Here is a 15,783-nt window from a genome sequence, read left to right as displayed (position 1 = left end):
CAAGCCCAATTAAACATTTAATTCACATCCTTTATAAAATGGATTCCAGAAATACCCCTCCACTCAGTATTAAGTAAATTCAAACTGTATTTATCATTTTTTTTGCATTTAATACTTTCAATTTTCCAGATAACTTTTTTAATTATTTGTTTTACAAAATACCATTTTGTCTTCGTTTTTTTTTTCTTTCTTCATTTCAAAATTTTATACAATTTTATAAAAAAAAAAAAACATTTGTTTTCTTTTTTTACATAATATTGAAAATTACCAAAAAAACATGTTTTTTTTTAATTCAATTTACATATTTTTTTAATTTTTAATTTTAATTTTATTTTTATTTTTCTTCTATCAATTAATATAGTCATCGTAGTCGCTATCTTCGCTTGTAGACATCTAAAACTTAAATTTCACTTCATCGCACATCCTCTATATATTCACAGTCTATAGTAGACTGTGGTGTACTATGGTATCCTCTATATATTCACAGTCTGTAGTAGACCATAGTATACTACGGTTTAATATGGTATACTATGGTTTACTACGATGTCTATTCCAAACCCTAGCCGCCATCCCTAGCAGTCAAAGCAACCTCCGCCCAAACCCTAGAAGCCAAAAGTCGCAGCTGTCGCAATCGTAGTCACCTAACCCCTTTTAAAAAATCTAGATCTGCAACAAATCGAAAACAATAACAAATCATATCCAAACAAAGAAAAAACTTTTAAAAAATCAAGTACATCAAATCCAATTAGTCAAAACATGCTTGCAATTACAGATCTTTATAAAAAAAATGAAGAAAATTGATTTGTTTATCTATTTTCATTACCAAATCATTATTAAAAAAAATAGAGAAGACCTGCTCCCTAGCTCCGCCGCACAATCCCCGCCGCACAACCCCGCCGTACAACCCTTCGAAATCATCGCCTTCTCCACCACAGCCTACGCTGGGACCTGCTCCTGCTCCCGCTCCTGCTCCCTTTGTGGCTGCTGTCGGCGGCCTTCATGGAGAGAGAGAGAGAGAGAAAGAGAGAAACGAGAAAGTCAGAATAGGTGGGGGAGTTGTTGAGCGGCGTGAGATAGAGGGGAGGGGAAGAGAGAGAAAGAGTGATTTTTATTATGTATTGCAAGGATATTTTGAGGTTAAATAAAAAATAAAGGATGTGTATCAATTTTTATTTTGAAATAGGAGTGTAGTTAAAATGTTTTATTTGAGATTGTCACTAATATCTTATTAGGTTTGGTTTGAGGGGTGTGAACCATATTATATACCCTATATATAAAGGCACATAACGTTGCAGAAATTTGGTGAGAAAAATAAATATACAACTCGTGTCTTGCAATTAGTGGAATCCGATTATTCACACTAAACGGAGCATCCGTTGCAAATTTGCACCCGTTAAATATATGCCAAAAAAAAAAAAAAAAAACTAGGGATTAAAAAGAAAATTTACTGAAACAACAAAAAGAAGTCTGATTATATAGGCACATACGAGTCTAGGGGTATTTTGGTAATTGCAGTGCTGGTCCTTTCTTCTGTCTTGGGCACAAAGCCTTCTTCTCTTCGCATAAAAAAAACCCAATTCCTCACTCTCTCGCTCTCATTTCCTCTGAATCAACAACGAAAATCAAATCCCCAAACAAATCAAATCGTTGTTCCAAGTAAAGAATTGAAGAATGAGCCGTGGAAGCGGAGGCGGATACGATCGCCACATCACCATTTTCTCTCCCGAAGGTCGTCTCTACCAAGTCGGTAAGCATATTTCTTTCGACCTCCATTTTTTTTTGTCTGTGTTTTTTCCCCAACTAAAATCACTACTTTTGAAATCAGGTGATACGGTGATCTACTTTTTTTTTTTTGCTTTTTTTTTTTTAATATATTTTGGGGGTGAAATTAGGGTTTATGTTTTTGTTGGTACAATGTGTGCAGAATATGCTTTCAAGGCTGTTAAGGCTGCTGGGATAACCTCGATTGGCGTTCGCGGAGCGGATTCAGTATGCGTTGTCACTCAGAAGAAAGTTCCGGTTGTTATTTTTTCCCTTTTAGGGTTCTTAATATTATTGTGTGTATTTTCGTCTTTTAAGATTGGGATTTACTTCTATTTGCTCTGGGTTTTAATTTGTAATACGATTATTATGAGCAGGACAAACTTCTGGATCAAACGAGCGTCACCCATTTGTTTCCGATTACTAAGTACCTCGGTCTATTAGCTACTGGCATGACAGGTAATTTTTTGTTTGGCTTTGAATTATTATTTTTAGGTTATAATAAGTTTTTTATGAACTGGGATAATGAAAATAAATTATTGCTATTCTTTAATAATTGAGATTTGGTTTTGCAAGTTGATGTGTTATTCATAATCAATCGCTTATGAAACTAACTTTTGAGACAATGCCAAGAATTTGAAGTGCCAATTCTATTATGGTACTGGGTGACGGTTTAACAAACAAGTGCAAGGTATTGAATTAACTGATTTTTAGTTGGTGCAAGCAGCACATGCATTTTAGCTGGTCGAAGTGTATTTTGCTCTTAATTACATTTGAGAAAGCAAGGTTTCTATTGAAGCTTTTTTTCGTTTTGAGTCCATGTGCTTGTGGTGGAAAAAAAGATATTCTGAATAATTCTGAGCTTGTTTACTTCTTACGTTTTTAGATTAATAGCTGCTTATAACTATTCCTTTTTCCGTCCAGCTGATGCGAGGACTTTGGTTCAACAAGCGAGGAATGAGGCTGCTGAGTTTCGTTTTAGATATGGATATGAAATGCCTGCTGACGTATTGGCCCGATGGTATCTTTACTTCACTAATAATCTGTCTTGGTTCATTTAAATGCCCTTTGTACCTTTATGTTTGTGTAAGCCAACTATTTTTGCTAACAGTTAAAAAAAGAAAAGAAAAAACAACTATTTTTGCTAACAAATATGTGCTCTTACAGTTTGTTGGTTATAGTGGCATGTGCCTACAATTATGAAATCCTAGGATTATCTATACCAATATACATGTGACTACTGCCCAACTAAGTTTATAAAAGCGTGGTGCTATTTCCACCCCTTGGAACTCTCAATTCACCACCTTTTTCAATTTATCATGGTATTTAAATGAAAAGAACTCAATTATTAACATTATATTTTCTTTATTACTCTTTTTTGTCAAAACTATAGCAGAACTAATTTTAAGTAAAAACCCTTCTTCCACCTCCTATTTAAAAAAAATACATTTAGTTCTCTGTCCCTCTCATCTCACCACTAATACAATGGTGATGGTGGTGTAAAAGTGATGGAATAATAGAAGGGTTACTTACATAAGGCTGTTTTTGCATTGAATAAAAAGGGTGGTGAAAAGAGTGTTTTAGACGGTGGAAATAGCACCACTCTTATAAAATCCTCTCCACCTCAACAAATTTATGATAAATTGCAAGTGTTTTTTGCTGCAACTACCTGTGTATTTTATTTGTAAGTGTATCCAATTCAATGCAGGATTGCCGACAAGTCTCAGGTTTACACGCAGCATGCCTATATGAGACCACTTGGCGTAGGTTTGTAATTATTCACTAAACTTAGCAAATGGATTAATAGATTTTTTCAATGTTTCGTCTCCAATTTTTTTTGTTTCTCTTCTTTAATTTTCTCGTCTGTATCAATGCAGTGGCCATGATATTGGGAATCGACGAAGAGAAAGGTCCACAGCTCTTCAAGTGTGATCCTGCTGGTCACTTTTTTGGTCATAAGGTAATAAGAAAGTTCCCATCTTTGTTATGAAACCTTCCGTTCTTCCAAATTTGCTTTTCTTTCACCTTCGTAGTTTCATTTTTGTCTCTTATTCTGACATTGTTGCCTCAGGTGCATATACTTCAATGAATGTCTTCCATTTGTATACTGTTGTTACAAATGAATTCGTAAATTCTTGTGTACATCCCAATGCGATGTTTGTCTACCGAAGGAACCTTTGGAATCTAATAACTTCCTCAGACTTTCTGAATCATAAAAATCAAAACACACTGTTTAATCTTTTTACATTCAATATATAGTTTCTGATAATTAGCCCGCTAAGAGAGTGCTTATTTACATTCTTCAAGAGGCTCTTTGAGTTTCTTCTTTCATTTGTCCCAAATATTTCACTCCTATTTATTTTTTGTTGGGATAAATAACAGGATGCGGCCCAATTTCGTAAAATCACAAATGCTATTCTAAAAAATGCTCTCCTGTTTCTCCTTTAGATTGAAAGCAGTAGTTACAGACAGGGAAATGGTATTGTTTTACAGGTCTGTTTTTGAAATATAAACGATACCTTATGTTTTTTGATAGGCAACAAGTGCTGGAGGGAAAGAGCAAGAGGCCGTTAACTTTTTAGAGAAGAAGATGAAAAATGATCCTGCTTTCTCGTATGAGGAAACCGTACAGGTAAAAGAAAATACATAATTAATGTACACGAGAACTTTATGAATGTTCTGATTGTTTGAGTACAGTTCGACGAAATGTGTATGGTCTACTTTCATTACTTTTTTAGAGTAAACTGCAAAAACTACCCCTGTGTAATCCCAAAATAGCAAACACCCCCCTGTGATAAATAAACTAGCAAAAACCCCCCTGTGAAATTATTTAAATAGCAAAAACCCCCCTATGGAACTATTTGAGGGTTGACTTGATATAAAAAGACACAAATACCCCTGGAGTCTTGCAATTAATAAATTCTTATATTTTATAAATATTTTAATTATTTTATTTAAAAAATAATCAATTTAGTTGTTTACTATTTTTTTTAATTTCTAAACAAATAAATTAAAAAGAATAAATATACATATAATATGTATATATATAAATACATTTTGAGGGTCAATTTTGTCATTTCAAGTCTAAAAAATCAGCTAGGGGGATTCTGCCTTTGACTAAATTTCACAGGGGGGGTTTTGCTAGTTTATTTATCACAGGGGGGTTTTTGCTATTTCGAGATAACACAGGGGTAGTTTTTGCAGTTTACTCTACTTTTTTACTACTATTCCTATGGTTGCTGTGTTTCTACTATAGAGTATATCCGTTGGAAAGTGGAATTTTGCTAAAATATTTCAAAACCAGCAATTCGTGGGGGCTATAATACTATGCAAGCTAAATGTCATAGGTTAACTATGTAAAACGGGAAGTGGTAATATGAAAAGCAATTTACGGAGTATATCAGAAGAGTTTAATTTTTTGTTATTTAACTTGATTTATATATCGGGTGATTCATTTACTTTCGAAAGTAAGGGAAGAGTTTCATTTGGGTTTCTGACCTGTCATTAAAATCAAGAATGATAATATTTCAACTGTTTGTTTATATTTGCAGACTGCAATTTCGGCTCTGCAATCTGTTCTACAGGAAGATTTCAAGGCCAGTGAGATTGAGGTAATCCTTTTTTTTCCTCGTTTTTTTTGATAGCGCCATTTTTGTGAATAAATTTGCTGTTGAAATTGTGCATCTGAAGTTATTAAAAACATTTAGTTTGGTAGTGTACTAAATGTTATGATTGTTGGCAGGTTGGGGTGGTGAGAAAAGAAGATCCGGTTTTCAAAGTATTGTCAACCGATGAAATTGACGAGCACCTCACTGCTATAAGTGAGCGCGACTGAAGGAGCCTCTTTATTTTGGCTAATGTTTTATTTGAACTTTGTTCGGTGATGGATGGATGGAGAGCCGAGGGTGTTCTAAATTTTAATTTGGCTATTTGTATGCTGACTGATCCTTTTTCCATGTTTCCATTTCCATTTGATGAACTTAAGAATTAGAATTATTTTATAAAGGTTAAGCACATTTTCATCTACTGATATCATAATTTCCCTTTTAATTATTTATTGTTATAACTTGGATGAAATGGTATAAAAATACTTTAAAGCAGGTGCGGAGCCAAAGGCCCGACATAGGTTTAGGGGGGCCACGGCTCCCCACCACGTAAAAATAGTTTAGGGGGGCCACGGCTCCCCACCACGTAAAAATAGATATGTATTAGGAGGTGAATAACTAATCCGATTATGTTCCAAACCTAAAAAAAAAAGATATCGGAAGTTAGAAATTCCAATATCTTTTCTAAAATCAGTACTTTTCGGACCGAAAATGGCAGAATTTTTGGAAAATACCAATTTGTCTTGTGGAGTAAACTGCAAAAACTACCCCTGTGTAATCCCAAAATAGCAAACACCCCCCTGTGATAAATAAACTAGCAAAAACCCCCCTGTGAAATTATTTAAATAGCAAAAACCCCCCTATGGAACTATTTGAGGGTTGACTTGATATAAAAAGACACAAATACCCCTGGAGTCTTGCAATTAATAAATTCTTATATTTTATAAATATTTTAATTATTTTATTTAAAAAATAATCAATTTAGTTGTTTACTATTTTTTTTAATTTCTAAACAAATAAATTAAAAAGAATAAATATACATATAATATGTATATATATAAATACATTTTGAGGGTCAATTTTGTCATTTCAAGTCTAAAAAATCAGCTAGGGGGGATTCTGCCTTTGACTAAATTTCACAGGGGGGGTTTTGCTAGTTTATTTATCACAGGGGGGTTTTTGCTATTTCGAGATAACACAGGGGTAGTTTTTGCAGTTTACTCTTGTGATATGTAAGTGTACTTTTTTTGGACAGAAAATTGGAATTTTCGGAAATTAAATAAGATTGAAATCCATTAATTCCAATTGTAATCCCAAAAAAAAAACAACTCGAAAAAAAAATTGAAAATTAGAATTTTTGGAATTCATAATGAAAAGTAATGTTCCAAACTCAAAAAATTTCACGGGTAAATTACACCCACACCCCTGAGGTATGTTAAATATAATTTTAAGGTCTCTGTGGTATCAATAATTACACTCACCCCTTTAAAACATAGTTAGAAACTCTAATGGGATAATGCATTGGATACGTTATTCCGATAGAGTTTTAACAGACTATTAATTTCCGAAAATGGTGGAGACAACAAAGAGCTATGGGTGATTTAAGAAATGTTGAAGGAGCCATGTCACCTCATAACTCTATATTGTCTCCACCACTAGAAAAGTAATAGTCCGTTAGAACTCTATCAGAATAACGTATCCAATGAATTATCCCATTAGAGTTTCTAACTATGTTTTAAGGGGGTGAGTGTAATTATCGATATCACATGGACATTAAAGTTATTTAAGCATACCTCAAGGGTGTGGTTGTAATTTACCCAATTTTCAGACAGGAATCAGAAATCAAGTTTCAATTTCCACCCCTATCAAACAGCATCCTAATCGAGCGGAAATTGAAGGGGCCATAATCATTCGAGCTAAAGAGTTGATATGGAACCGGGTCACTGCACACCAGCTCGACGTTGGCCGAACGCCAACAATCAAGTCAGATACCGTATGTTGATAGAATTTTGCGTGTCGAGATCCATGAGAATTGTGGGTGTGAGATTTATTCGACCTTAATCAGCTTTGTTGGACGGACCACTTAAACCAGTTAAGTGCGTTTGAACCCATCAACCGCATTTTCGAAAATGTATAGGAAGCACAAAACATAGGAAGATATGAAGCTAACGACCACATATAAAACACCTTAGCTCACTGAGTTGCATGTCAATTGCGCGAAACAGTAAATTCAGAGACCCAAATCACTTATAATATTTACAACACTAGGAATTCGAGACATAACCAATCTACAAGGAGGAAATGCGTTTCTTGATCATATGCAATAAGCTGAAAGAAGTAACTATCAATCTAAAGAGAAGAAGTTTCATGTTACGAGTAATATATGAACAAACACGAAAATGTATTAGAAAAAAAAAGTGAATGCAGATAGATAACATGAATGTTATAGTAGAACCGAAATTGAAAATAATATCGATACAAAATACAACAAATATATCGAGTTTTTAGCCATGATAATCAAAGTGAAGAAAACATGTATCTTTTGAACATGTACAAGCAATTCGCAGATATATCTCGGAAATCTTCTTTCTCCCATTTTTTTTTCTTGTTTAAATGGCACCACCCGGCCCATCAATTATCTTGGGCTTTCGGAACAAATCTTATATCAAAACCTTGTTCCTGCAAATAAAATAATAATTAAAAAAAAAAATGATAATCCAATTAAAATCAACTCGTATACAGTACACTAAACCATGACACATTTTCTCACTAGCTCGACGACTCCCTCTTGAAAAACCTTATGCAGATGATTGCAACGAACAAATACCAAAAGTGGAAACAAAACCAGATCACATGAAAAAAGAAAACCCAAACGCTCTCGAGTATATATCGTAAAAAGAGAATGGAAGCATTTCACATATGCTTGAAGAACTAAATCCCACAATCCGAATCAACAAAGCCCACAATCCGAAAACAATTGCAGCCCACATAAAACACATTGTAAAACCCGGGATCCACTACAATTCACAATCACGGACACACGAACGAAAACAACCGATGAATTCTTGATTAATTAAAATGATTAAAATAAAATAGAAGAAAGGGGGAGCAGACCTACGTCTGTTTGGAGTAAGAGGAAGAAGAAGGAGCTCGTTTATTGCGAAACATCATATACCCAACCGGCAAAACAACTCCCGCCATCATTATCGCACATCCAATCAAGTACCTCATTACGCTCGGCGGCTCAACCTCCATTACCACAACGCTCCTCAACTGAATCAAATCACCACTACTACAAAATCAATCAATTGCAGCCACCAAAAAAAAAAAAAAACCCCAAATTTAATTCTACACACAATTAATTCGAATCAACCCAAATCAATTCTACTACCGCAACGCTCCTCAACTGAATCGATCAGCACTACTACAAAATTAATCAATCAATCAAAAAAAAGAAAAAAAAAAAAAACCCACATTCAATTCTACACAGAATTAATTCGAAGTAACCCAAATCAATTCTATTAAGCAGCGAATCTATCTTATGACTAACAAACAACGTAAGATTTTTTTTTTTTTTTTTTTTTGCGCAATAATGGGTGAATCAAGGATCTGGAGAATTTCATAATCAAAACATAAATCAAGAGAGAAAATTAAGAGAGAGGGGAATCAAACACTTACGGGCATATTATAAATTGGAATGATAGATTTGAAATGCAGATGTTGTAGGCGGATCGATCGATTTAGCCTACTTTTTTTTTCTGTTTTTTTTTTCTACAAACAACTGGTCTTTCAGCCTTTGAGCTTTGAGGGGAAAAAATTCATTTATGATTTAAAAATAGAAAAGAAATAGAAAACCTAATGAAAAATGATATTACTTTCTCATTTTTTCAGATAACTATGGCAATGTTATTTGGAGTTTATTTGAATTTATTTATATTTCTTTATGATTTTTGTTAATATTTCAAGAAACTAATTCGATTATATGTGTTTTTCTATTGTTATTACTATTTTGTTTATAGTTTGATACGAATCAATTATAAGAATGGAATATTCCATGTAGGGGTGGTAAACGAGCCGAGCCAACTCGTGAGCTCGATGAGCCGGCTCAAAAAATGCTCGAAATCGGACTCGAGTTTTTAATTTCGAGCTCGAGCTAGAACTCGCGAGCTCGAGCCAGTTTTTAGTTGTTCGTGAGCTCACGAGCTGACTCGCGAGCCTTATTTATTATTTATTATCTTTATTTTATTTTTTTTTATATATTATTTTTTATTTAAATAATGTATAATAATATAAAATATTGTAGAGATAAATTAAAATAAAATATAAAAAATATATATAATTACAATTTATTGCTTATTTTGTAATTTAAAAAAAAAAAATAATAATAATTAAAAAAATATTAAAAAAAAAAAAAACAAAAACAACAACAAAATGAGCTTGGGCTCGAGCTCAAGCTCGATCTAGTCAAAATGGAACGAGCTCGAGCTCGAGCCAAAAAGAATGAATTCGACGAGCTCGAGCTCGACAAAATAGACTCGAACTCGAGCCTGCCAAAGGAGGCGAGCTCGGCTCGTTCACACCCCTAATCTCATGTTATGAAATAAAAGATTCATTCAAAGTTTTATACATTCTCATTTTATACACATTCATTGTATATGCGTGCGAATTAATTTGTTAATTCGTTCACACCCCTTATTAATTTGTTACACCGGTGACTTAAAAGTCTATTTTTGGCAATATTATTGCCTGACTTGCACACATGTGATACACACGTGCGAATAGAGGGGCAAGTTTGTCAATTCACAAGGTTGTTAGAAAAAAGAAAAAAGAAAAAAGAGAAAAGAGGAATGCACAATCATCATCTTCTTCTGCAACCATAGAACATGATCGAGTTTACGAAATCCCAACCATTGAAGAGATGGGGTCTTTTGAAGAGGGTGGGCTTCACGGCAAAGGGGTTGAAACACGTTGTTATTTATACATAAATGTTTTTAACTCTCTTACTTTCAAACTAAATTTTAGTTATGACTTAGTGGGCTAAGTGTTATGATTTAGTGGGCTAAGTAGTGATTAGTGGGTTTAATTGTGGATTTTATTCTAACTCCCTAACTAACCCACTAACCCATTTTCTTGAGTGCTCTTGTGGTTGGTTTTCTTGCAGATCATGGGCTGAGGAGTGGAAGCTTGACAAGTCTATAAATACCAAACTCAAGACTCAAGAATTGCACAGATTTCGAAGAAACAAAAAGAGGGCTGAAGTTTTAATCTCGAGAATTTTAGAGTGTTTCTAGGATCTGTTGTACGTACTCCTAATGAGTACATTCTTTGAAATCTAGAATTTTTAATATTTGTCTTTTAGTATCTAGATTTGATTGTAAGAATGATCATGAGAATGATTCATTCATAAGGAAGAAGTTTTCGCACCTCTTCCGTTTGTATTCTTAGAATACTGATTTTAATATATTTTTCCGTCCTGTAAAGGGCAAGTTCACAAGTCTTTACTTGTGAACATTTTTAATTCTGAGCATTGTCTTTTTATCTTTTTATTTCCGCTGCATGTTTTCTCAAGTGTCATAACACTTCAGATAACATCTCTGTATTAAACGAATTCGGGACCATAAATTCTTTCAGGGGTGGTTTTGCTCCTGCTGCAGTTGATTATTACCATTGCTGAGGCTTTGAACTTTGAACTTTCTCTCTTAGAACAATTTATTAGTGTGTGTTTTTGGTGCGTTCACTGTAAATAAGTGATGAGTGAGTTGGCTATTTTACCCTCACCCAAATACGTGGGAATGATACGTACGCTACCCACGCAACAAATTGGCCAAAAACAGCCAACTTCTTGATCAGTGCACCAAATAATCGAGTTCAAGTATGATCGTGCAAATTTTTTTTTGTTTCGGGAGCAAAGCACAAAAGCGACCAAACCCTAATTTCAATTCCGATCCATTCAATAAAATTAGAATTTCAGAACTTCTCTCTAGAAAACCATCTATTTAATTTTCAGTAACTTTCAACGTGCAAAAAATTATATAGATTTGAATAATTTTTTTTTTCAAAATTGGAAATATTCGTATAAAACTGGCGGAATTCAAAATTTATGTCTTAGGCATATCTATATCTATATATATATATAAAAGACAATCTATGGCATAATATTGCGACACGTGGCAATTTTTAGGGTTTCAAACCCTAGGGGTAGTTTTTGTAGTTTTGTTGTCACATTGGGGTTATTTATCTATTAAAAAAAAAAACGCACGCAGGGATTTCAAACTGCACACAGACAACTCTATGCAGTCGCGTTCTTTTTGGCTCATCTTCTTCCATGTTTCCTTTATTTTCTCAACTTTATCTTCCACGCCTACAACTTCTTCTATTCTTTTTGTCTCCGTCTGTTGTTCTTTCATCGATTCTTAATCGTGTTCTTCAGGTAATTCTCTACAATTTTAAACTATGTCTCTCTCACACTTCTTATTCATGGTTTATTCATGGTTTTCTCGAATTTCTCGAATAAATGGGTTTATGCGTGTCTGAATATCCAATTTGTTTTTCTTCATCCAAATATTTGTTTCTTCATGGTTTCCTCGAATTTCTCGAATAAATGGGTTTGTGCATGTCTGAATATCCAATTTGTTTTTCTCCATCGAAATATTTTTTTTATTCGGTAATGAATCTTCTGATTTTATACTATTATATTTTTAGAATTAGAATAATTTGTTGTATTTGAAGAGTGTGAGAATTAAAATCTAGCACCATTGTTCTAAATGATTGAATAATTGGTCTGCACACTTATAAGAAGATGATCTTCGTCATCGCTTCATTGCTCACCTATAAGAAGATGGCTACCTTAAGAAAAATGCAATAATTCATGTGTTGTAGTTTCAAAATAAATAATTTTACAATTGTTTATTTACAAATGATATCTAAGTTTTATATTAGTAGTAGTTAGAGATTAATGTTCGAATTGATGATGTTCATGAGTTTGGACTGAATATGTTTCTGGTTGCCTAATTTGTATTGATTTCTTTTTCTTTTTATTTCTTTCATTGTACATTTGTTCTTTCATCATGGACTGCTAGGAAGAATGATTGTACGACATGGTATATATAATTTCTCAACTACATAGGCATTTGTCATGAGTCTGCCTTTTTAATAATTTTATTTTAACAAAAGGTAGACATCTTTTAACAAAAGTGTTGGCATTTTTATATGTGTGGATCAACACTTCCACATAATTTATATGGCTGATATAGTTAATTTATTTGACTGGTGGCAGGTGCAAATATGCAGTTCACTAACAAATTCATTTTAGGATGAGCGGTAATCTAATACATATCCTCTATTTTTTAATCTTTAGTGGCGTGATGAAGAACATGGTTATGTAATACAAAGTAGTCCATTGTGGTTCTATACCTCTAATTGGATAATTTGTTGGTGTATGCAGGGAACACTTCAAGTGTTTTACATCCCCAAGACGTGAATGCAAACCCAATTTCCCCGTTGTATCTCCATATCCTTCTCTGAAATAACCTATGGTATTGTTAGTTATTCACTTCAAATTCAGTTTATTTGCCCTGCATATTGTATTCCAATTTATGCCAAAACAATTTCAGATATTGATTATTCATAGTGCTCGAATTTGTTAGTTTTAATCTTCAAATATATTTTTTTTACGATTTTAATTGCTACCATTTATACGTTTTTGTTGATGGAATTTTATTTCTTGATCAAACTATGTTGAACCCTATTCCAGTCTCCATCTCAGCAAATAAGATCTTCTCCAAAAAAGTGAATCGGGATTCGCTCAAGGGCTACACACGTGAACCAGGAGCAGATACAAATTGATTGCTCATGGATTATGTACATGGCTAAATTTTCACAATCTTTAGATGCTGCCATTTTGATTTATAGATGAGCAATATTTTGATGCTTTTATTTTTAGAATCCAGTAGGCAAATTACGTTTTATAGGTTATAAACTATTCAGTTTTAAATATTTTTTGAAAATTTCACCTACTGATAAGGGTGCGTAAAATTGTAAAATAAAAGTGAAGCTCAAGAGGTGTCTGTGATTCTATATGTTTGCGGAATTTTTGTAATTACCATAACCCTCAATGATAAATATTTCCCCCCATTTCCACGAGTTCCTTTCATCCTCTCAACATATGGAGTTGTATAATGTGAGTGGTTCCCATCTCTTTTTATTGATTTGCAAATTTACTTTTGAGAAACTAACGAATCGTATGCATGTGACTTAGTCTAATGGGAATCCCTTTGATGGTATTATCAACTTACGTAATTCCTTATTTGTAATCACTATTCGCTTTTGTTCAATTATCATCATATTTTGTTTGAGTTACTGTTTAAAGCTTTATAAATGGGCCTTTTTTGAAATCCATTTTGGGGTACAAATTTTAACTGAAAATTACACTTATCACAAGTATTATTTAATATTAGTGCACAATTAAAAAATACTGATTTAAAAATGTAAAACAGAATTTCCTTATTGTTTTTCAAACTTCATTGTGCACTAGGTTTAATTTAGTGATAGAACTTATCACAAGTATATGAGTAATGTTTATCACAATTACTAAAAATTGAGGGGCATTAAGTTAATTACTAAAAATTATCAAGACTAGGTGCATCTCTGTTGATTTTCCTTTAGATTCAGATTTTAACCGTGAATTAATGTCTTTAAATGATATAATTATTTTCATATATGCTATGAATGTGATCGAGCACCTTATCCAAAATATATATGTAATAATTTTTGTTTCTATGATTTTTTCAGGAATCATCACGATTGCTTCCTACATCGATCCACTGTTGATTACAAGCTTCGTCAACTTCTTATCGGCAGATGACAAAACTCAAAATGGCACCCGGTATGATTCTCGCATTGATTTTGTTTACCGCAAAGTGTGTAGAGTCACTCTTTCAGAAGCAATGGTACTTTGGTGCTCATCGTTGTGGAATCAGAATTTGAAAACTTGTCCACAATTTGTATTTTTTTAAGTTTACAAAGTTCATTTTCATATTTTCGATAAAGCAAATTACAACTTTGAATCCCACTGCACAGTTCAAAGTTCATATTAGTATTTTTGGTTATATGATATACATTAGAATCAAATTTTGTGAATCAATTGACATTTTCACAAAGATGGGTTTGATTTTAATTCATATTTTTTTAAATGTTAGGTTGAGCAATTTGTTATTTTAGTATTCTTTAAGGTTGAGCAAGTATCTGTAGAATATTTTTGTTTCTATTTAATGTGATTCAAGTCGGTAAATCTTATTATGATTTAAAATCCTGATAAACTTAAAAAGTCTAACTCACCCGTTTAACACTATGACAGGCTTCCCCAGATGTCAATCTTGATGTTGTTGCGGATGCATTTGCCAAGAGGAAAAGGAGCAAGAGGCAGCAAGTATTCAAATTTTGACTACGTCAAGCAACTCCAGAGGCGAAGCATCGAATTTTTAATCTCTTACAAATTGAATGATAGAATAAATTTTCTTTTGATTACCGAAGTTTTTTTAGTACGATCACGACAATGGTAGTTTATAATTGTTGTATCTTATGATTACAACTATGGTTATACCACTATATACATTGGTTTATGGATGTTCGTATTTAGGTAATACTACAAACTATATTTAAATGAAATGTATTTTTCATTATTAATATACATATTTTTAATTAGTTTTGTTAAAAAACTAAATAATGGAGTCATCAATTGCTGGAGTTGTAGAATACATGTATGGCAGGTTTATTAATTTTTGCTTTGTTCAATATACTGCGTTTCTTAACGATTAATTCATATTATGGCGATTTAATATAACCCTTGTCAATTTAATTTTACTAATAAATTTTATTATATATTGTTTTATTACTATTTTAATCATGACATATTTAAATATTTTTCTTCTTCACATCTGGAAATACTACCCCGTGCATCGCACGGGTGTTATACTAGTATAATATAAAATACATAATAATATTGCTATTGTAAGCAATGTTATTAGAACCAGACCGATCCGGTCGGTCGAACAGGTTCAACCGTGACCAGGCGATAAGGCGATCCGGTTTGACCTCCAAAACCAAAAAATTAAAAATCGGTGTCAAATGACCAAAATTCGATTCGTGACGAATTGGTCAAAGAACCCGGTTTCGGTCAAAATCTCAAACTACCGTTGAGTCGGAATTTTTTTTTGTTAGATTCAACAAACATTCACGGACTTAATTGTGGGTGGTCGGATCTAATCATGGATGGTCGAATGATTGTCGGATATGGTCATGAGAGGTCAAATAAGGGTGATGGATTGTCGGATTTAGAGAATAAGTAATGGAAAAATACGAAGTGCAAGCAAAATAAATATAGTAAAAAATGGGATGATGTAAGATAAAATGAAATAAT

The 15,783-nt window shown here is 33.1% G+C and overlaps 2 protein-coding genes across 6 annotated transcripts; one reads left to right on the top strand and one right to left on the bottom strand.

The window, feature by feature from the left end:
- Positions 1-1,493: 1,493 nt before the first annotated feature.
- On the top strand, positions 1,494-5,789 carry LOC105948671 (proteasome subunit alpha type-6). Its single transcript, XM_088819270.1, has 9 exons — positions 1,494-1,747; positions 1,925-2,019; positions 2,139-2,220; positions 2,686-2,782; positions 3,470-3,528; positions 3,639-3,721; positions 4,298-4,393; positions 5,313-5,372; positions 5,504-5,789. The coding sequence occupies exons 1-9, from the start codon at positions 1,672-1,674 to the stop codon at positions 5,594-5,596; spliced, it is 741 nt and encodes a 246-aa protein (XP_088675396.1). The 5' UTR covers positions 1,494-1,671; the 3' UTR covers positions 5,597-5,789.
- Positions 5,790-7,774: 1,985 nt separating this feature from the next.
- On the bottom strand, positions 7,775-9,197 carry LOC105948637 (uncharacterized). Of its 5 annotated transcripts, none has more exons than XM_012971858.2 (3): positions 9,045-9,197; positions 8,481-8,639; positions 7,775-8,045 (listed from the first exon to the last, which is right to left on the bottom strand). In XM_012971858.2, exons 1-2 carry the CDS (start codon positions 9,048-9,050, stop codon positions 8,481-8,483), a joined length of 165 nt encoding a protein of 54 aa, XP_012827312.2. In that variant the 5' UTR covers positions 9,051-9,197; the 3' UTR covers positions 7,775-8,045. The 5 variants fall into 5 exon arrangements, with proteins under 5 accessions (XP_012827312.2, XP_012827311.2, XP_012827313.2 ...); XM_012971857.2 differs by having other exon boundaries at positions 8,485-8,639; XM_012971859.2 differs by having other exon boundaries at positions 8,485-8,655; positions 9,045-9,137.
- Positions 9,198-15,783: the final 6,586 nt, after the last annotated feature.

This window comes from Erythranthe guttata, chromosome 1 (assembly GCF_056151865.1).
Source record: "Erythranthe guttata isolate IM_541 chromosome 1, IM_541, whole genome shotgun sequence".
Taxonomy (NCBI): Eukaryota; Viridiplantae; Streptophyta; class Magnoliopsida; order Lamiales; family Phrymaceae; genus Erythranthe; species Erythranthe guttata.
Note: the sequence above shows the minus strand (reverse complement) of the source record. Positions and strands in the feature narration are given on the sequence as shown.

Coding starts and splice junctions, on each gene's coding strand:
- LOC105948671 (XM_088819270.1), top strand. CDS start 1,672: ATGAGCCGTGGAAGCGGAGGCGGATACGATCGCCACATCACCATTTTC. Junction 2,221..2,685: donor ATTAGCTACTGGCATGACAG/GTAATTTTTTGT, acceptor TTTTCCGTCCAG/CTGATGCGAGGACTTTGGTT. Junction 2,783..3,469: donor GCTGACGTATTGGCCCGATG/GTATCTTTACTT, acceptor AATTCAATGCAG/GATTGCCGACAAGTCTCAGG.